At 49.0% G+C, this 22,859-nt stretch overlaps 1 protein-coding gene across 1 annotated transcript in view; it reads left to right on the top strand.

The window, feature by feature from the left end:
* LOC144728076 (low-density lipoprotein receptor-related protein 6-like) overlaps nucleotides 1-22,859 on the top strand; it is a 91,140-nt gene that overhangs the window by 35,859 nt on the left and 32,422 nt on the right. Inside the window, exons 3-9 of the mRNA XM_078607365.1 lie at nucleotides 1,735-1,934; nucleotides 11,992-12,189; nucleotides 14,477-14,673; nucleotides 15,609-15,740; nucleotides 16,505-16,735; nucleotides 19,019-19,211; nucleotides 21,153-21,324. Of these exons, the coding sequence (XP_078463491.1) occupies nucleotides 1,735-1,934; nucleotides 11,992-12,189; nucleotides 14,477-14,673; nucleotides 15,609-15,740; nucleotides 16,505-16,735; nucleotides 19,019-19,211; nucleotides 21,153-21,324 (1,323 nt within the window). The remainder of the gene's footprint in view (nucleotides 1-1,734; nucleotides 1,935-11,991; nucleotides 12,190-14,476; nucleotides 14,674-15,608; nucleotides 15,741-16,504; nucleotides 16,736-19,018; nucleotides 19,212-21,152; nucleotides 21,325-22,859) is intronic.

Genomic DNA, 22,859 nt, shown 5'->3' with positions numbered 1-22,859 from the left:
TTCGATTCCCGCTCACGGCCAACACCGGTGACGATTATCTGAACCGATCCTGGGCGTCCCCTAGGTCGACTTGGCCACAAATGAGTACCTGGTGCGGTGTGTAAACATCGCCACTAGGGAGACACAGGCGGACGGGCGTGGTGCTGGCCACCCACCCCCCTCGTGTGCTGTGCCGGCCTTCATAGGTGCTACTCGCTAACAGCACTTGCCCCTACAGTCTGTCAAGGCTACACGGGGGATCTTTTTCTTTGTGTTTTTGGGTAGATGTCTTGTCCACACTGCATTGTACACTCGGTGTAACAGGATCAGTTTGTATCGTCTGTAATTTTTATATGGACAGGCTGGCTCTGACTGTACTGTGCATAGGACATCTGCACATCTGTGAAAAAGTGCTTTACAGCTCAACGGATTCCTCCAGTCTAAATACATATTTTCATTCTGAGGTTGGATTATGGTGGCGGTGACGCAGTGGTTAGAGCGTTACGCTATGAAACCGGTGACCTTGAGTTTGAGTTTTGGCCACGTTTAATACCATTGCCGAGTTTTTTCTGAATCGGTTTCAGGACTTGAACCTATCCGCAGGGACCTACGCGTGGTAACGTATGGTCGACAACTACTCCCATGACCCACAACAAAGCTTGGGGAGGTTTTCAAGCAGCAGTGGATTAACGAGAGATGTAAAATACACCATTGGATCCTCATTTGACAGTAGAAAAATATGATCATTGTTTTTTTACCCTTTTATCTAGCATCAAAACTGACACCTTTTTTTACAAGGAGTCATGTTTGCATTGACCACAATACCTGCAGTCGAAATGCAAACAAAAAACACAACTCTGATAATGTATGCACTGTGCATATGCACTGTGCATATATTATCAGAGGTGTGTTTTGTAATGTACTGTGCATACATTATCAGAGTTGTGTTTTTTGTTTGCATTCCGACTGCAGGTATTGTGATCAATGCAAACATGACTCCTTGTAAAAAATTTATCAGTTTTGTTGCCAGATAAAAGGGTAAAAAACCATTTATCATGTAAATTACGGTCAACATAAAGTGAACTTGTCGATCGATGTCAATTAGACAAAGGTTATTCTTGTCAGCAAGAGAGCATCCAAACATTGATATTGTAAATAAATGAAGAACGCCTAGCAGAAGTACGGAATATTGTGGAGTTCCATTATGCAAGGATATCGAGTAAGGAAATTGTGATGCATGCACAAATTCTAGATTTGAAGCTTTTGTGACTGCAAGGATTCATACTCTTAGGTTTTTTCGGTAAAGTCACGTAGGTAAAAAAGAATACAATTAAAATTTATAAAAGTAATAAAAATGATTTATGTTTTTATTTTCATTATTTTTGAAATTTTAATTTTATTAATTTTTTACCTACGTGACTTTACCGAAAAAACCTAAGAGTATGCATGCACAAAGTTGGCAAAGCAAATCGCACATATGCATGGCTTGTATAATGCTTTCCAACATGCATTTTTTACTCGGAAGAAATTAGTTTTTTTTATGCATTGAAATGCGCATTACCTATCCGTGACACGGATCGGAAATGTGAATATTAAACAAATAAAATGGAAAGTGTTCAGATAATCACCGAGAGGGTGCGCACTTGGAGTCGCATTGACAACGACGGAAAGAGGAGCGCGTGGATTAAAGAACCGCCCCCGACTTTCTTTTTTTTCCTGACATTTTCTCGTGGGTTGTTATTTGTCCCGGAGCAGGGCGGCTCTCCGACTGTGGTGGTGTCGGGCCTGGTGTCGCCGGATGGACTGGCGTGCGATTGGCTGGGCCGCAAGCTCTACTGGACCGACTCGGAGATGAACCGCGTCGAGGTTGCCGAGCTTGACGGCTCCCACCGTGCCGTGCTCGTGTGGAGCGAGTTGGACCAGCCCCGTGCCATCGCCCTGCATCCCGTCAAAGGGTACGGACGCGCAGACGAACGTTTGCCTCCGCGCGGCCGTACGCGCACTGTAAGGGGCAAGTTGCTGTTGGCGGTGCTCGCTTCGTATTCGAGGGACTGGTGCGGCCACGTCTGGTTGCCACTACGTCTGGCTACATGATCCTTTTCTCGTTTGAGACCGTCTTGAACGGGGCCAGCGTCATAGCACTGGTCAACACACTTTTTCTGGCATAAGGTATTCCAACGGTTTTAAGGTAAAGTTTTTGTCCGTCACATCAGGTTTGTGAGATATCAAATATTGCATTTTCCATAAAAACTGCAGAAGAAAAATATTAAATAAATGTGGATATCTACATGAAACGATATTATAAACACACTATCCTAAAACTACAGCACCATATTTTAACACTAAAGCAGTCACTGACTCGCAACAACTTGCAATCATAAGTGACAGAGTTAATTTCGGGTAAAATCAATGAAAATGGGGTATGCCGATAGCATAAAATGAGATGTGATAGAGCAAATCTGAGATGAGATTTGGAATCGGCACCCTGAAATTAGTCTAAAACAGCTGCAAAAGTCCAGGCCAGAAAAAAATGTTTTTTTTTTTTGACCAGTGTAATAGATTTCGGACACCCATTCGCCGCTTTGTGTGCGGCTTATTTTTTGCGTGGCTGGGAATTTGACTTAAGCGCATTGCGCCCGCCATATGCCCCGCTACTCGCCACCCGCGTACACACGGCGGGACATTCGGTCAATCGCAGTAACAATACAGCCTGATGCACGCAGTCCGGTCAGTTTGATGGCGAGTGTTCACGCCCTAGTTTTGTTGTCATTTTGGTAAAGTGTTGGAGAATTCTCGGGGCCGGTTGAGTTGCCTTTTTTGGGAGAAGTATATCGAGTACTTTTTTGACCCATTGGGTTGGCGGGTCGTTGTTGTTGTTGTTGTGTTGTTATTGTGTTGTTGGGTTTTTGGTCATAGCCTGCGGCGTCCTCCTAAACGCAGAAATGCCCACTAAGTAATTTACCAAATATCCCAAGCAGCATCTTCCGGGTGAGACAATCAGACTGGGTGATATAAACGAACTGTTAATCATTATTAAGTAATAAAATAATAAAAATAAAACATAATAAAATAATTCTCACGACGTTTCGGCTACAACGCAAGCAGCCGTCTTCAGGTGAAGAATGGCAGTGTCTCATTCTTCACCTGAAGACGGCTGCTTGCGTTGTAGCCGAAACGTCGTGAGAATTATTTTATTATGTTTTATTTTTATTATTTTATTACTTCCCTTCTACGTGACTTTACCGAAAGAACCAAGAAGATGAATCCCTGCAGTCACGAAAGCTTTAAATCGAAACATTAAGTAGTTTGTGGTGTTTCTGCAGTAGGTTATTTCTCTGCTGTATATTTACTTTATATTTTCATAAACAATACAGACAGGTTTCCCGCTGCTGCGTAAGGCGATTGAAACGTGTCCTCGACTCGGTCCGTTAACCCGGTGTCTGGCACACCGCTTTTATCCCGCTCGCGCACTGCGATCTGATTCAAATGTACTGTGTGCGATGGACGGCGATTGATGCCGTTGGCTATCGCAGCTCGTTGAATGGGAGTGTTGGCGAGTTGGCCGTCGGGGGTTTAAGCCTCCGACTGTCGGGGATTAGATCACGTGGCTGTTGCGTCACGCGCATTCGAATATCGGCCTGCAGTGCGACGTGAACGACGTCACTTCATTTGGAGCTTCGTAGGATACCGGAGTAACTGGAAGGCACTAGTTGGGTGGCGTGACGATCGTCTTTTACCGTTAAAAAGTGAAACGCATTGAGGCAGCTCCTACCTCCAGGAGGCAGACGCTCAACACGTTACGAGTTGTCGCACTGTCCCGATTTTTCATCTCTCGTCGATTGGGATAGCACCATGGGGGGGGGGGAGGGTGCCCCTCTCGTAGGCCCGCGGTCGAGTGAAAACAACGTTTCCAGCGGCCGATTGGTTCTGCATTGCCTTGGCCTTAGCGATTACACCGCCCTTACTTAACCCAGCCGTGAGCATTGGACTAAACCCAGCGCTCGCCCCACTCCACGTAGAATACTTTTCCTTTCAAACACAATCGTAGGGAGTCCCAACTGTTGCCTCTAATGCCTGCTGTCATCCTTCACCCAAGTTGTAAGGGTTCTACTGACCTTAGCCTGAACCCTACCGCTAACTTATATTCTACCACTGCCTGCGAAGCAAAAGTATTATGAATGTAACCTCCCCCCCCCCTCTGGGTCACGGGATAGGGTTTGACAGATAGCCAAACACATTTTTTTTTCGCTCTCTCTCTCTACACACTGTTTCTGGTTGCCGATGGGAGTTTTGTTGTTGTAAACATGTTGTCCGGCGTCCGGCAACGGTTACGGGCGCGCACACACGCTCATCGGAGAGGACCTTGCACCCCCCCCCCCGGCTCCTACCGAAGCCGTGGTCCACGCTCGTCCTCGCGTGCCGAGCCGCTGGCGCTGGCAGTCCCATAACGGTGCTCTTGTTTAGCCGTCCCTCCCCGCGGGTCGGTGTGAGAGGGGGCTTGGAGGCTGGGCCCGGTGGCTGTGGTGCAGCGTCGGTAGCGGCGGTGTTTGGATTGTGATGGGAGTTAGTGGAATGAGAGATGATGATGTTGGTGACTGGCGTCTGTTGTGAATTGTTACATTTAAATTTCGATTTAAAGCTTTCGTGACTGCAGGGATTCATCTTCTCGGTTTCTTGCGGTAAAGTCACGTAGAATTGAAATAATAAAATAACAAAAATAATAAAATATTTAATTATGTTTTACTTCTATTTTTTTATTATTTCCATTCTACGTGACTTTACCGAAAGAACCAAGAAGATGTTACGTTTAAGTTGTTCGTGGCCGGGGGCGGTGGGGTGCAAGGTCATGCCGGGCCCCCATTACTCTCCGTTGTATGTTCAGTCGACGCGTTGTATTGGCACAATTGCGATATTTTGTACCCGTCTACACTTTTTTTTTTCCCCTGTTGGGCATTTGTTACGCTAACCTAAATTCGAAAAATTACCCCCGAATTTTCGAATTTCCCCAATTCGGTGGAATACGCGGAGCGATCATTGCTCCCCTCCCCCCCTACTGGCAGATCAACGCCCCCCAAGTCGCTCTTGCAAGTGAGACTCATCCTGGTCTCTTGAGTTCTCACCCGGTTAAACAATGTGAACTTAAAACTTAGAACTGTTGTTGTTGTTGTTGTTTCTTTAAGTTGAATCCGAAGTGTAACTAAAACAATCGCAACCTGAAACTTTCAAATCACCTTTGGCGTCAAGGAGTTGACTAGATTGAGATGTTGTATAGGTCTTTGTGCAAGTCACGTGATCGCCGACACATTAACGTGAGATTTCGTTTCGACGTGGGATGCCAATTGGCGCGGTTAGCGAGTTGCACGCTGACCCCCTCGCAACCCGAGTTGGATTCCTAGTCAAGGCCAGTATAGGTGGCGGGTGATATCTGAAGCGCGCTCCTGGTCTTTCCCCCACGCGTTCATAAACCTGTACGTCCCCAAAAAGATTGGCAAAAAAATCCCTACGACTGACATGGCACGAGAAGGGCCCCCGCCCGCCCCCACAGGCTTCCGGAGTAGCCGAGAGATGTCAGTGAAGAAGGTCAGCTTTGCGAGCCCCATCCGTATGGACCTTCTTTGTCGTATGCCTGCGTTTTCTCCCCGTACTTCCGCATGCAAAATGCCCCTTAAAATGGAATTGATCAAACGCACACCAGTGCAGAACCCTCCTGAAATAGGCCCTTGGGATGCAGGCATGCTCTCTTGAATGAATATATCGCAGGTGATTATCGATTATCCACCTGATTCCAACATTATCCGGTAGTCTCGGGCCGATCCGGCGAAACCTGCAAAACCCCTCCCAAAGGCTGTAACTAGTCCTGCGATCGGCACCACATGCGTGACAAAAACAAAGTGGCTACGCTTGAATTCCCTGTCAAGTAGTATACACAGTACTGTACATTATACACTACATGCAACTTAAACAGTGAAAATACTGCACTATACACATCACCCCATGCAAGAGTCTCCGAGATTGGAGCGGTGAGTACGGTGCAGTAAATAGTGTGACTTTTTACAGGAGGGTATTTATTTTTGTCTATTTGTATGTTCTCGTGTATGCCAATTTCTAATAGTAAACAAATTAAAAACCACAAAAAGAACTCAAAACAATGTCATGCAAAAATGTGCAAAAACTATATATTTTAAATAATAATGTCGTGGTTACCCGGCGTTTTTGAAAATCTGGCACTCCATCCAACTCGAAGCCAGTCGATAATTATTCGATGATCTACTGTAAATAGTATCATGATTATTCACTACTGGTGTGGACTCGGTACCCTGACTCAACCACCAGTCCCCAAAGCTTCCCAAGCACTTCCGATTTTACGATATTCTCCTTGGCTTAATCATGGTTTTCTGATTAAGCCAAACATTTCCTGTTTCATTCTCCAGGGTATCACCAGTGGGTTGCAGCTGCGCTCGGCTTGGTCCGAAACTTCCATAACGCTTGCGCATTTTATTTTTCCTTTTTTGAGTTGCAAGCGAGCACCCCCCCCCCCCACACTTACAACATAAGTATCCATTTGCAGCGCGCTAATGCCGGTGCAATCGGTGAGCACCTATTAAAGCTACCGACACATCACAAACTCATTTCTTTCGGACTACTTTTTGGTGTTTCGTTTGTTGTCCTTCCCCGCGGCCTCCGTTTCGCACGGCTGGCTGCGTACGGTGGGAAAGAAGGTCGGCGTACGTACACGTTGTGCCTGGCCACCTTCGTATCCTCAGAGTTGCTGCGAGCAACAGGAACCTTCTTCTTGGTTCTTTCGGTAAAGTCACGTAGAAGGGAAACAATTAAATAATAAAAACAAAACATAATAAAAGAATAATTCTCACTAGTGAGAATGATTATTATGTTATTATTTCCCTTCTACGTGACTTTACCGAAAGAACCAAGAAGATGAATCCCTGCAGTCACGAAAGCTTTAAATCGAAATTCAACAGGAACCTATATTTTAGACCCAAGTTGATGCAAGGAAGGCTCGTGCCGGACGCAGACAGAATGTTGCCGGTCAGTGCCGATGACAAGCGAGTGAATGCAAGTCGCTGGGATTTTACTGCAGTGGGTTAGCCATCATTACTCTCTTCCCCTGCGTTTCTCCGCATCCCCCTCACCACCCGAACAAAGACAAAGATCCCCCGTATAGCCTGAGGAAACTTTTGGGGTAAGTGCTGTTAGCGAGCACCTTTGAAGGCTGGTAGGGTACACGAGGGGGGTGGCTGGGCAAAGCCACGCCCGGCCGCCTTAGTCTCCCGAGTGGCGATGTTGACACACTGCACCAGGTACTCGTTTAAGGCCGAGTCGACCTAGGAGAAGCCCAAGACCTGTAAAAAAAAATCGTCACTAGTATTGGCCGTGAGCGGGATTTGAACTCGGGTCGCAAGACTACCGCTCCCCAGCAAACACAGGTGCACGCACACGCACACCGACTTGCACAGACTAATCAATCACCGCTTACACGTAGACACCCAACAATTCCAGAGACCCACGCGGACAAACACACGACGACATTAACTGATTTCGTTTATATTATCCAGCTGCAAACAAAAACCAGAGAAGGATTTGGCACTCGCGAACAACCAAACCCACCCCAGTGGCGCATTCGCGTCGGAACAGAAATCGCTGCCGTCTGTCTGCGCGCAGGCAGGGGCAACCTTCGGGCGCTTTTGTTTTTAACAGGGCCCCGGGTTTAAGAGCAAAGGGGTAGGATATAGTTACGGCCGTGTGGGACGATCGCCGAAAGGGGGCCTGGCGGAGTGGAGTGGGAGGGAGGTGGGGAGCCGGGGGGTGGGGGGGTAGGGGGAGGCATTCCGAAGGCCCCAGCAGGCGTTGGCAATCACGCCTCATTCATTAGGCCACGCGGCGGTGACGGGGAGCGGACAACAGCTTTTCTGCTGCTGCTGTGACGGCTGCTGCTGCTGCTGCTACAGTTGGCGCTGCCTCCAGGCCCCATCAGTCACACATGTGGGATTGTTTTCCCGGTGTCTAAACATCCGCCTCGGCCACTGCGCCTCTGAGCGGCTGGTTCGTACGTCTTGGGAGGATGGGGGGGGGCGGGGGGGGGGGGTGCGCGTGCACGCGCGCAGTGCACGTGCGCACGAAGATGGTTTTTTCCACGTGCGGATCGTGTTCGTGCGTGCGACACGCGGCGCGCACGCGCGCGAGAGTGAGGTGCACGTGTGGTGCGCATTGTGAGCTGTAACAAGTTGGTGTTGCGTGTTTATTTTCTTGCGTTCCTAAATCTTTGTATTGTTGGGGAGCGGGTATTAGCGCCGGCGCAGTAGTGAGTGAGCTGTGCACCATGGCCCTGGAAGCGTGAGTTCGAGCCACCATTTGAATTACTCATCACCCCCCCTTCCCCCCCCCCCCCACAGGCCTTCACCAACTATCACTGACCAGCATGGTCAAGTATGGTCATTGAAGCTCTATGAGCAACACAACTTACTTTATGAGTAGGCGCGTGTGCGATCAGCAGGAGTGTAGTAGAGAGTGGTTAGGGTAGCGTTGGTGCGTTGCGCTACGAACCCGGCGACCCGAGTTCGATTCCCGCTCACGGCCAACACCAGTGAGCGATTATCTGAACCGGCCCTGGGCCTCCCTTGCGTGTTGCTGGCCACCCACCCCCTCGTGTGCCGTGCCGGCCTTCATAGGTACTCGCTAACGGCACTTGCCCCGTAGTCTGTTGGTGCTAAAACGAGGGATCATTGTCTTTGTGTTGGTCAGCATGCTTTGACAATATCACCCCACAGAAATCTTGATTAGCTTGCTGGGGAATCGAACTGCGAAACCGATGAAAGCAGCCTCCATGATTACCATGCTTGGCCACTGTGTTGGGTTCGGGAGAGCAGCTACTCTGAAAGGTTATTTGCCTTATCTGTAAGTCTTGAATAGACTGTGAATGGGGGCTGCTGCCTTCCTTGACGGCTGCGGGCCGCGTGGTTGTGGGGCGTCTGTTCGGAAATGTCACAGCCTGCGTGCGCGTGAGAAAAGCCGCTCAAAAAAGAGGGCCAGATAATAGAAATAATAATTTTACATTAATTTGTCGGGCGCCTTTCACTAATGTCTTAAGGCGCCTTGTAAGGAAAGGCCAAGAGAGAGCGAGAAGCCAAATAGAACCAACTGACTTAAAAAAAATATATTTCGGTTTAAAGCTTCTGTCGTGACTGCAGGGATTCATCTTCTTGGTTCTTTCGGTAAAGTCACGTAGAAGGGAAGTAATAAAATAATAAAAATAAAACATAATAAAATTTCGATTTAAAGCTTATTTCGTGACTGCAGGGATTCATCTTCTTGGTTCTTTCGGTAAAGTCACGTAGAAGGGAAATAATAAAAATAAAACATAATAAAATAATTAGATTTAAAGCTTTCGTGACTGCAGGGATTCATCTTATTGGTTCTTTCGGTAAAGTCACGTAGAAGGGAAATAATAAAATAATAAAATAATAAAACATAATAAAATAATTCTCACGACGTTTCGGCCACAACGCAAGCAGCCGTCCTCAGGTGAAGAACAGGTCTGTCGGGAAGACAACGTTGTGGCCGAAACGTCGTGAGAATTATTTTATTATGTTTTATTTTTATTATTTTATTATTTCCCTTCTACGGTGACTTCAAAAAAATAGTTTTTAAGAGGAGACTTAAAAGTATATCCACACGATTCGTGTTGGTTGACCGGTTGGGATTTTTTTTTCCCCCTTTAAAAATGTTTTGCTCCTCGGAGCAGGAAAATGAAAAATAAAACTGAAGTTGAAGATCGAACGTTAAGCTAATCAGATTATGTAGTTGTACTGCAGGAGGAATCCGATGAGCGATGAAGCTCTTTTTCATGATGTCCAGTAGGGCCATGGGGGTAAGAACATTACCACAAAACATCTATGATACAAAAACGCGATAGGAGTGTAAAGTACACGAAAAATAAACAAATCACCGAAACATCTACAAATGAAACTAAACCATCCCCATCCTACCAGGCCAAGCCCACTGAGGTATTAACTTACTTTTTTAAGCGACCTGGCCACAAATGACAGCTCAACAAAGTGGCCCCATCATTTGGACATTTATAGCGGCAACATCACCTGAATAGTCTAAATGTGGAGGGAAAAACCGGAGGATCCGGAGGGGAAAAAAATCGACACAACCACGGGCAGAGAGAGAGAGACACGCAAACTCCAAATATACAGCAGCAGGCGTCAATGTGGGAATGAAACCCGGCGACCTCCTGCATACCAGGCGAGCAAGATAACATCGCACCACCATAGCGCCCTTTAAATAAGTAAAGAGCTACGAGCCAGAGGTGTGGACTCGAGTCATGCGACTTGGACTCGAGTCAGACTCGAGTCATGATTTTGATGACTTCAGACTCGACTTGGACTTGCCTCATCTTTGACTCGACTTGACTCGGGACTCGAGAGCAAAGACTTGAGACTTACTTGTGACTTGCACAACAATGACTTTGTCCCACCTCTGCTAAGAGCCATAACGAAATCATCCAGACTCAATGCGAGTGCTGCAAAATGTATTGTGTTTTTCGTCTTGTTTTGTTGTAATAACTTAATTACCCAACCCCGCCTCCGTGCCCCTTCTGGACATCTTTGAAAAAGAGCTTTATCGCTCGTCGGATTCCTCCGGAACGAATTAAAGATTCTGATTCGACGGCATATTATGGGTTTGACGCACGCCATTTAATCCGTCATCTTTGACGTGGGGTCGGTGGATTCTGAGTTTGCCCCTCCACGTTTAGAAACGTGCATTGAGATTATTTTTTTATGATTATTTTGCTGCTAAACATTTGAACGTGATGAGCACATTTGTTGAGCTGCTAATCGTGGCCAGGTCGTTTCTAACAAAAATAAGTTAATACCTCGGTGGCCTTGTACCTGGTAAGATTAAAAAAAAGTGCTTTATTTCGATTTAAAGCTTTCGTGACTGCAGGGATTCATCGTCCTTGGTTCTTTCGGTAAAGTCACGTAGAAGGGAAATAATAAAATAATAAAAAATCAAAATATTTTATTAAGTTTTATTTTTATTATTTCATTACTTCCCTTCTACGTGACTTTACCGAAAGAACCAAGAAGAAAAATGTGCTTTGTCTAATTTTTTTAAGTGATTTGTTTACAATTCATGTACTTTTCACTCCGATCGTGTTTTTCTGTCGTTTGTTGTTCTAACGCTCTGACCCGCCCCGACTGGACATCTGTAAACTGCTTTATAGCTCATCTAATTTTTCCGGTATAAATACATATTTTGATTCTGAACATATACGGGGCTATGACGTGCGATTGTGTTTTTCTTTCCTTCCCCACTCCCAATCGGTATTGGCAAAATCGCCCCGTCTTTGCCGCAAGGAATCTAACGAAGAGTCACATTTGCCACGATGCGAATCGGGCCGTGAATGTGTTAGAGTGTGACCAGCTTGTGTTTGCATGCGTGTGGTGCGTCTGCACGTCATCTCAGTCGGTCAACCCGTGACACCCGAGTCTGTCCCGTGACCTCCTGCCAGCGGGCGTTCGACACTTCACGTGGCCTTAAAGTCCGCACAGCCTGGCGCAAGCGCCTTGGTGACGTCACCGCCAAATTTCGATTTAAAGCTTTCGTGACTGCAGGGATTCATCTTCTTGGTTCTTTCGGTAATGGCACGTAGAAGGGAAGTAATAAAATAATAAAAATAAAACATAATAAAATAATTGTCACGACGTTTCGGCCACAACGCAAGCAGCCGTCCTCAGGTGAAAACCAGGTCTGTCGAGGCGACAGCGTCTGAATGAAACAGCACCATGCTTGGAGCGTATATTTAAGTTAGGTTGGAAGGGGGGGAAAGGGCGCCTTGACAAAATAATTTGCATATCAAGAGGAATTTAGCATATTTATGGGAAATGCAGGTATGTGATTAGTACTACTTATGCCCGTGCATTATGCAGGATTAGCAGCATCATAGTGACGAACGGCGGTTGTTGTTGTTGTTATGTGCCCGAACAGCTACATGTACTGGACGGATTGGGGCGAGGTTCCCAAGATCGAGCGGGCTGGCATGGACGGCACGGCACGTTCCGTCATCATAGACACGAACGTCTTCTGGCCCAATGGCCTCACCATCGACTATGAGGCCTCCAAGCTGTACTGGGCGGACGCCAAGCTCAGCTACATCCACCGCGCCAACCTCGACGGCACATTCCGGTGAAGGGGCTGCTCGCGGCAAGGGAGACGCGCTCCAATAAAAAAAACCAACACCCAACGCCTTTCGTTGTGCGGTTACCGATTAACCCTTTCCCGTTACAAGACGTCTACAAGACGTCGGATAGGGAACTGGGGGGGGGGGGGGTCCCGTTCGCCGCCGAATCTCGGAATGAAAAAGGATTAACCAAAACCGAAAAAATGAGAATAGGCTTTACCTTCTTTGGCAATCAAACAGAAGGTGTTAAGATGTTCATACATCGAATAGACACCTATTGCAAAGCATCGGTCTGCACTTACCACACTTACTCGTGGCAAAACAAGTGAAAATTCGCGTCCCAGTATGCCGCCGTGACACTAGTGACGCGTTTTAGAATATTTGGCGGCGATAAATTTCCACACAGTAAGCCGCTTCGTTGAGATGTCATTTGTGGCCAGGTCACTTCTACAATATAGCTCGGCGAGCCCTTACCTGGTCAAATAAAAATAGTGATCTAACCCATAAGAAACCTTTATTATTATGGATAATATCGGTCGCGAATGCCCATGTGTTCAATTGCAAGGACTGGAGTTTAGCAAACCCTGGAATGAAAGTAAATAAATAATAACATTTCGATTTAAAGCTTTCGTGACTGCAGGGATTCATATTATTGTTTCTTTCGGTAAAGTCACGTAAGTGAAAAAATAAAAAAATACATAAATGAAAAATATTAATAAATAAATCACGACGTTTCGCTTGCAACACAAGCAATCATCATCAGGTGTGACAACCACAGCAAGGGCATTTTTAGCTGAATTTTTCACTTCAGTAAAAATTTCCTTGCTGTGGTTGTCACACCTGATGATGATTGCTTGTGTTGCAATCGAAACGTCGTGATTTAATTATTTATATTTATTTATACTTTTCACCCACGTGACTTTACCGAAAGAACCAAAGAGTTATTGATCCTTGCAGTCACGAAAACTTCAAATCTGGTGTCGTTGAGTTTATCGAAACATTTCCATTGAGAAAGCTTCACGGCCACGCCAGACAAGTGCGGACACACAGCTCGTTTAAGGATTATAGATTCGCGTTCGTTTGGAGAGACCACTTTTCTCGGGAGATACGTTCCTTTAAACTCAGTTCGGTGGGAGACTTTTTTTTTACACCACCGGTGAATTTTATCTCGAAGGAAAATAACAGGTTCTGCGAGACCTTTTTTTTGCAAATGTTTCTTTAAAAAGAATAAACTACATCCCCCGGTGGTAGATTATTTTCTTCTGCGATAGTTTTCCCCCCACTGTACGCGGCAAAGTTTTGCCAATCTGTTTTGCTGTGAACCGGTTAGACGTTTTCCTTTCATGTCGAAAGTGCCACTATCTCGACATCAAAACAAATCACGTTGTTTGTGACATCACCCGGTTGTGCTTGCGTTGGTCAGCGAGCAACGTCGCGGATTTTAATCACGTGTATATTGTGTGGCCCGTGGAAGAGAAATGTCAACTGCATTGCGATGCCTTTCCATCGTGGAATGTGTAGGTGCAATCAAAAAACTAAAATATATTTTTTTTGAGAAATTGCTTCAAAGCTTTGGCAGACAAATGTCAACTACCTCGCCTGGTATACAGCAGTTACGCGGGTTCGATCCCGACCCTGGCGCCTGTATATTTGGGAGTTTGCGTGTCTCTCTCTCCCCGTGGTCACGTGGATTTTTCTCCGGTTTTTCCCTCCACATTTAGAAACGTCACACGTTTAGAGTGTTTGGCTGATATACATTTGCACGCGATAAGCCACTCCGTTGAGCTCATCATTTGTGGCCGGGTCGCTTAAAAAAGTAATAGTCGCTGTTTTTCTGGGGCCGGCACCAAGTTGCTGCCCCCTTTACCAGCACATTTAGAGCAGCCACGACCCGCGATCTCTCACGCTTATCTGTACCGCGACGGGGGGTCAACGTGGGCTTTGGGCACCTTGGCCCCGGGAAGACTCTGCCACAGAACTACTTGTGATGTCCCTTCGTTTGCCCCTCATCCCCCTTCTCATTGGCACACTTTTTTTAATGTGCCCTACAAAAGGACGTTCGTCGCATGTCAATAAAACCAAAGCTTTCAGTCCTTCATGTACCGTGCCAAAGTAAAAACCGGATGATATGGTTTTTAGGCACAGTGTAATATTTGAGGTGCAGGGGGGGTTTTGGGGGGGTCACAGTGAGGGAGTAAACAAAGCATTTTGAGAGCGTGGGGATAACCCTCCCGCATCGGCGGGTTTGTGTAAAAGTCGAGGCCTCAAACGTCGTCCCCGTGGCGCGAGCAGGCAGGTGGTGATAGACGGGTCGCTGCCGCACCCGTTCGCCCTGACGCTGCTCGCCGACTCGCTCTACTGGACCGACTGGCAGACGCGCTCCGTGCACGCGTGCTCCAAGCTCACGGGCTCCGACCGACGGCAGATCGTCACCGACATCTACTCCCCGATGGACATCCACGCGTACAGCCCTCTTCGGCAGCCCACTGGTACGTACGTACGTAGGTGTGTGCTTCTTTTGAACTTCTTTCGCACCGTACGTGGCCACCCGCGCTAATCGGAGGTGCGGGGGAAGGACAACAAACGAAACACGAGAAGCAGTTTTGTTGAAATTGGTTTTCAAAGTGCATAGCTCCTAATGGCTTCCTAAATATCAGAAGGAAGAGCGTTCCAGACGGCCGCTGAAGCCAAATCTTCCTCCGCTGCCAGGATGGCCGGAGTATGCGTGATGGTTTATGCCCCTTGACGGGATCAGCAGCGAGGTGTTGTGGCTCATTTGTGGCAGGCACTTTGTGTGCAATGAGTGCGACTTTGTAATGTATTCGTTGAGCAACCGGAAGCCAAACGCAGCTCAGCGAGCGCTGGAGGGACACGGTCGGTACGCGCTGTGCCAGTTGCAACAAGAAAGTGGGGTGGTGGTGGAGGAGGAGGGGGTGTACAGGGGGGGGGAGGTACACATTTTGCCGCCGTCTCCCCGCGAGCCGGGGGCTGTCGCATGTCGACGTCCGTGGAATAGACGACGCGCCCCGAGAATCGGTCGACGGTTCGTCAGATCGCGCGCGTGGCAGACGCTGGCGGGCACGGCTCTGGGCACGGCTCTGGGCACGGCTCTGGGCACGGCTCTGGGCACGGCTCTGGGCACGGCTCTGGGCACGGCTCTGGGCACGGCTCTGGGCACGGCTCTGGGCACGGCTCTGGGCACGGCTCTGGGCACGGCTCTGGGCACGGCTCTGGGCACGGCTCTGGGCACGGCTCTGGGCACGGCTCTGGGCACGGCTCTGGGCACGGCTCTGGGTGTGGCGAAATCGTCACCCTCTGAGCCTCTGTGCCTGGCAAAACACACACCACCACACCGCCCCCCCCCCCCTTCTGTCGCGTTAGACCAAACGCGGCTGCGTGCCTGCGTACCTGTCCTCTTATGCAGGCCGGAACCCTTGCGGCGACGACAACGGAGGCTGCTCGCACCTGTGCCTCATGTCCCCGGCGAAGCCGCACTTCAGCTGCGTGTGCCCCACGGGCGTGCAGATCCTTGCCGACAACAAGACCTGCCGGCAGGGTAAGCGGGCGCCCCCTCCGCCCACCCCCCCCCCCCCGACAGACACCCGCTCTCCAAGCTCGCTCGCCGTGGCTTCTAGCGTGAGCCCACCGCGTCGGTGTCATTCGTGCGGCTGCCTCTCGCTCGTCCGGCCGGTTGGCCTCTTGCGGTAGGGACGAATGGCTCTCACAAGTCAGTATGTCTCGAGTTCAAATTCTGGTGTTGTTCCCCAGCCCCATTATCCCTCCCCAGGGTCGATAAAGTACCACCGCTTTGTGGGGAAGCACGACGATGAGCCACTTCGCTGAGCTATCGTTTGTGATAGCCGGGTCCTATTCTGAAAAAAGAGCTGCACAGTTCATATTCTTAGGTTTTTTCGGTAAAGTCACGTAGGTAAAAAAAATTGAATTAAAGTAAAATAAAAATCACGACGTTTCGGAGGCAACACCTGAAGACAGAAGCTTGTGTTGCCTCCGAAACGTCGTGATTTTTATTTAACTTTTATTAATTTAAATTTTTTACCCACGTGACTTTACCGAAAAAACCTAAGAGTATGAATCCTTGCAGTCACGAAAGCTTCACATCTAGAATCTGCACATTTCAATTGGGCCCTTACCCTGCTCAAAAAACTAAATACAAAACATTTCAGCGGACCCATTTGTAGTAGCCTCGCGGACCACCGTGGTCCGCTTATCACAGCTTGGACACACCAAGCTCTTGCTCCCGTCGCGTGCTGACATCTCGGCGTTCGTCGGCAAGTGAAACCGCGCTTCCATCGCAAACAGGCGCGCAGGAGGTGCTGCTGCTCGCGCGACGCACGGACCTGCGGCAGATCTCGCTCGATACGCCCGACTTCACGGACGCGGTGCTGGCGGGTGCCGGCGAGGTGCGCCACGCCATCGCCATCGACTACGACCCCGTCGAGGGCCACGTGTACTGGAGCGACGACGAGCTGCGCGTGGTGAAGCGCGCGTCGCTGCAAGCCGCCGGCGGTGGCCCTGCCGACCCCACGACGGGTAAGCGCGTCGCGGGCGGTGGTCGCCGAGCGTCGAGTGGTGAAAGGCTTTTTAAATCCTTTATATTAAGTTCGCTTGCTTGCTTGCTTACGACCGTGCAAATCTTTCGGTCGTTTTTTAACCCACTTCCCGTGATCCAATCGAGCTGACATTTTGCACACAGACTCGTTGTGCGTGACAATTAATGTTCGTGAAAATTTTTTCCAAAATTTTACACTTTTTAGGACAAAAAAATTATATTTAACTACCAATTGCTTAATGGTGCCATGCAATCATCTGACCCATAGGTGGCAGCCATCTCAAGCCAGAGGACGAGAGGACTCTAGCCGCCACGCATATAAAAGATTTATAGTGAAAAACTTTGTTTTTACGGGTTAATTTTTTCTTTCTCTGCTTAGCAGACGGAGGGCCATTGTATCGTCGAAACGACACCGGGAGAAAAACTAAAATGAAATCGCTTTATTTTGGTGCCGAGGCTCCCCGGGCAAGGGCATGCGGGAGGGCGCGCAACATGGATTTTGGCGCCAGCTATCGTCGAATGCGGCGGTCGTGTCGCACCCGGTTTCTCTGCGGTGGGTAACGACGTCCAGTAAAACCTTGGGTTGCGAGCATAATTCGTTCCTGAAACGTGTTTGTAATCCAAAGCACTCGTATATCAAAGCACTCGTATATCAGTTGTGATCACGTGACGCTCGGCAGACAAAGCGTATACACGTACGTACTACTCGTATTGCAAGACCTCGCTCGTTTATCAAATAAATATTTAGTTAAAAACTTTGCTCGTCTTGCAAAACACTCGCAGACCAAGTTACTCGCAATCCAAGGTTTTACTGTAGTTTAAAAACAACGGGCGAAGCGAAGGTGGCTGTCGCAAACGGGGCGACGGTTTGATTCGAGAATCGACGCTTGTTTTTGGTTTGCGGCGTCTCATTCGTCGGTTACGCCATCTCATTTTGTACGGTGTCTCATCTGCACTTTCTCATTCGACGCATAGACTGAACTACTTTTATTTTAGCAGGTAAGGCCCAGCTGAGCCCCATGTAGCTTTGTTTCAGAAGCGACCTGGCCATCGCGAATGATAGCCCAGCGAAAGTGGATTATCACGATCACGTCGAAATTTATAGCAGCATCCAAATATTCTCAACGCGTGATGTTGATTCTAAATGTGGAGGTAAAATCGGGAGGACCCGAAGAACACACCAAGCGACCACGGGGAGAGAGAGAGAGAGACACGAACTCCAAATGTACAGCAGGCGTCGGGGTCGGGATCGAACCCACGACCTCCTGAGGAGATGCTCCCCCCCCTCCCCCTCTTTCCCCCCCGTTCCCATCGCCATGCCGGGGGGGTTAGAATATGAAGCTGGTGCACCTTCTCTTGCTAGCGGAAGAAAGCCGACCCAAAAGGCACATCCCCCCCCTGACATGCTGATGTTGCCCGTGTATGTACCGTACGTTGAACTTCTTTCGCGCCGTACGTAGCCAGCCGTGCTAATCGGAGATGAGCTGAATAGACACATCAGAGGTGCGGGGGAAGGAACACATTCCTGCAGAGGGAGCTCGTAGGAACGTTGGGTTGCTCGGTCAATGGCCAGGGTCAACGGCGGCGTGGTGTATTCCGACTGTGAGGGCGGCGTGAGTAGGTTAAACGTAGAGTTTTATAAGGGCACCACGGGGTGACCAGCCCCACCCTCCCCACCCAGCCCCACCCTCCCCACCCAGCACCTCCCCACCCAGCCCCTCCCCACCCTGCCCCTCCCCCCCAGCCCCTCCCTGCACGACGGACACAATAATCCCCTGTGGGCTGGTGTAACCAGGAGGTTCCTACCAGTATTATGTATGTGTGTGTGTGTATACGTTGTTGTTGTGGGGAGCGGTGGTGTTGAGGTTAGCGCATTGCGCTATGAACCCAGCGACCCGAGTAAAAACCAGCGACGGTTATCTGGGCCTCACCTAGGTCGACTCGGCCTCAAATTAGTACCTTGTGCGGGTGTGTAGTAAACATCGCCAATAGGGAAACAAAGGCGGTCGGGCGTGGTGCTGGCCACCCACCCCCTCGTTGTGCCGTACCGGCCTTCATAGGTGCTCGCTAACAGCACTTGCCCAAACAGTCTGTTACAGGCTATGTAGGGGATTACATAGGCGCTATTCACTAACAGCACTTGCCCCAAAAGTGTTAATAGGCTATCCGGGTGGAGCGGGGGGGTCTTTATCATTGTTTATCTGTCTGATGTGACCTCTCTGCTATTGATTCAACAACAACAACAACGCAAAACGAACCAACAGAGGAGACGCTGGTATGGACGGAGGTGCAGCACCCGGACGGGCTGGCGGTGGACTGGATCGCCCGGAACCTCTACTGGAGCGACACGGGCACCGACCACATCGAGGTGGCGCGTCTCAACGGCTCGTCGCGCCAAGTCCTCGTCTCCGAGGACCTCCAGGAGCCCCGGGCGCTCGCGCTCCACCCCCTGGCCGGGTAGGCGCCACGCCCCGCTTGTCGGTGTCCCCCTCGCCGCCTGACGGAGGATCTACCGCGCCGCGTGCGCTTGCACGTACTTGGGTCGAACTGCTGTCGCGCCGTGCGTAGCTAACCGTGCAGGTCGAGCCGCTTGGCCGCAGCAAGAAAGCAACTGCAGCGGTATCAATGTAGCGGCCCATGAATTAAAAATAAAAATCTTTAAGTCAAATCTCGGTTGATCTTTAAGTTGAGTTTGGGACTCTGCAAGACAACGCTGTCTTTTAGGCAACGATGTTTGTGGCCGTTTCCCCCCCCCAAGTCCTCGAAAGGTGGGCCACAAATTTTCCCCTGGTGGTTCTGGAACCTCAGCTCAAAGTCGTACGTACAGTAAAACCTTGGATTGCGGGCATAATTCGTTGTTTGTAATGCAAATCACTCGTATATCAGTTGTGATCACGTGACGCCCGGCAGACACAGCGTATACACGTGCTGCTCGTATTGCAAGACCTCGCTCGTTTATCGAATTAATATTTATTAAAAAATTTAGCTCGTCTTGCAAAACACTCGCAGGCCAAGTTACTCGCAATCCAAGGTTTTACTGTACGTTGAAAATCTTTCGCACCGTGCGTAGCCGACCGCGCTATTCGGAGGTCGCATGGAGAAAGGACGGCAAACTAAACAAACAAAGCGGATTCGAAAGAAATTAGTTTGTCAATCTCGATGATTTAAAAGTGCGTAGCTCCAGCGGCTACATAGTATCGGAAGGAAGGGCATTCCAGACGTCCGCAGGAGCGCATCTGAAAGTGCGAGTTAGTTGGACTTCACTACGTTGGTCGGTGTGGGTTGTGGGGGGTTGGGAACTCGGGACTGTTCAAGTTAACATTCAGATATCAACGAGGCCTTGCACTTGTACATTCGGCCTTTTGTCAATCCGCTGCTGGATGAGGTTCTCCCCCACGCTCTTTAGGTCGTGGGAGCGCGGGGGGTTATTTGATCACACGTATTGCTGGCCAGTGCCGGTTGGTTAAATTGGGCAGCCGTCGATCTGGAAAGCGTAGAAGTGCGGTACAACAATAGCGGCTTGCTGCTCTGACACCCAGCTTTGGCTGTCTCCTGCAGCCTGTAAAACAGCTTGTCGTACGTCGTGGGCACTCATCCACACTTGGCTTCTGAGATTTGATGAGATCGGGCGTATTCCGGGTTGTTTGGCCATTAGCCCACTGTCGTTACCCCCATAGAAGAAAAATGACGACCGTCACCAGCTCGTGGTTTGTAGTCGCCTACCGTGCTGTGTTGCGGTGTGCCGGTGTCAAGGTTTTGTAAGTGCGAGAGATAAAATATTTTTAAAAACTTTTTAAAAACACGCTTTTATGAAATGTACTAGTAATGGAAGAACTCCACGACTCGATGAAGTGGCCCCGAAACTTGCCATAACGTAAGGGACCGTGGCCAATTACAGCCAACGTCAGTTGACCGTGGACAATTAGACCCAAGCCGAAACATAATATATACAAAATAATGCTTACAAATATTTTTTTTTTATGATAGAATATAGTATTGTCATCAGTATGACATAAATATACCAAGTTTGCAGTCGATACCACATTGGGAAGTGTGTCAAAATTGAGTTACAAGATTTGAGGATACAACAACAACAGCCAGTGAGTTAATAGAAGGCGTGTAATAATAACAATATACAAGTTGCAAGTTGATGTTTAGCAGTGCCTCTATGGCGCCCTCTACTGACGGGCACTGCCACCGTGACTGGCACGCAATTTGAATTCGGCAGCATCGCAAGAGCAAAGGTCGCAAGCGGGTTTTGATTCCTTACCCGTACCCGATACCCGGCCGGGTACGGGTAGCCGGGTATCGGGTAAGGTACGGGTATCGGGTACCCGATTGCCAAAGCGTCTGGCCCACTGTGTTGCGTCTGCCGCGCGTTCCTGTGCCGCGCGTCAGGTACATGTACTGGACGGACTGGGGCGAGCGGCCGAAGATAGAGCAGGCGAACCTAGACGGCTCTGAGCGCGTAGTGCTTGTCAACACGTCCCTGGGCTGGCCCAACGGGCTGGCGCTCGACATCGCCCTGGGCACGCTGTACTGGGGAGACGCCAAGACGGACCGCATCGAGGTGAGGCCCCCCCCCACCCCCTCCACCGTCACCGCGACCGTCACGGGAAGAGGGGGCGGACGCGGTGCCCGCGATCGAATTTTTGTGCGTAGCTCCGGTGGCTTGCTAATATTGGAAGTAAGGGCCACTCACTCACTCTGTGTGTGTGTGTGTTGTGTTAACGCGACCTACATTCCGGCCTGCGTGGCTTTGATTACAAGCAGCACGTAATGATCGTTTTTGAATCGGCGCGTTCGTGACCCGTTGGCCAACGTTGATGATTTATTTTTTTAAACTCTCGTGTACGCAGTGCATTGAGCCGTGAGTGTAAGATGCTCAATAGATTATTTGGCGACGCTGCTGCTGCTGCTGTTGCTGAGTTGGCAGCGGTGCACAGGCACACATATTGACCGAAGAGGCCTTAACACGTTCGTCAATAATGTCGCCTTCTTTCGTGTTGTCGGTGTTATTGATGAATGCAGTGAGTTTTTACGCACTGATATTGGTTATTTTAGATGAGGTGAACTTTTTTTGGATGTTAGTGGAACGAACGCGGCTAAAACGGGGTGGACGGTGCAGGTTATATGGGGTGCCACGATGGGGAGATGTTCTAACTACCTCGCCTGATATGCACGAGGTCGTGGGTTCGATCTCGACCCTGACGCCTGCTGCTGTATATTTGGAGTCTGCGTGTCTCTCTCTCTCTCATCATCACGGTGGCTAGGAGATGTTAACTACCTCGCCTGGTGTGCAGGACGTCGTGGGTTCGATCCCGACCCTGACGCCTGCTGCTGTATATTTGGAGTTTGCGTGTCTCTCTCTCTCTCATCATCACGGTGGCTAGGAGATGTCAACTACCTCGCCTGGTGTGCAGGACGTCGTGGGTTCGATCCCGACCCTGACACCTGCTGCTGTATATTTGGAGTTTGCGTGTTATCCCTGTAGTCGCGTGGATTTTTTTTTCCCCGGGTCCTCCAGTTTTTCCCTCCACGTTTAGAATCAACACCACGCGTTTAGAGTATTTCACCGCGATACATTTCCACGTGATAAACCACTTCGTAGAGCTGTCATTTGTGGCTAAGTCGCTTCTGAAAAAGAGTTACATTACAGCTCATTTAAATACATAAAAACCCAGCCTGCGTTTAAAGTCACAAGCTCATGATTGTGGGTCAAGGGCTCCAATCATTGTCCTTTCTATGAAAACAAAAACTCGGAACGGCTAATGTTTCTAGATTGAACTTTTAAAGAGCGAAACATTAGCGAGCGATTTAATGTGAAAGAGGAATGAAAAAAGCATTAAAAGTAAAAACGGCGGTCACTTCCGTGAGACGCTCTTTCCTCGCAACTCCCTTTACCTCAATCTCACGACGTGATCCGATAATTAAAAGACATTCAGAGAAAAAAAAAATTAACCCGTAAAAACAAAGTTTTTCACTATAAATCCTTTATATGCGTGTTCAATGGGCCACAACCCAGCCCACATTGGTCTTTGAAACGGGCGGCTAGAGTCCTCTCGTCCTCTGGCTTGAGATGGCTGCCACCTATGGGTCAGATGA

This window comes from Lampetra planeri, chromosome 27 (genome assembly GCF_965212315.1).
Source record: "Lampetra planeri chromosome 27, kcLamPlan1.2.h2, whole genome shotgun sequence".
Taxonomy (NCBI): domain Eukaryota; kingdom Metazoa; phylum Chordata; class Hyperoartia; order Petromyzontiformes; family Petromyzontidae; genus Lampetra; species Lampetra planeri.
Note: the sequence above shows the minus strand (reverse complement) of the source record. Positions and strands in the feature narration are given on the sequence as shown.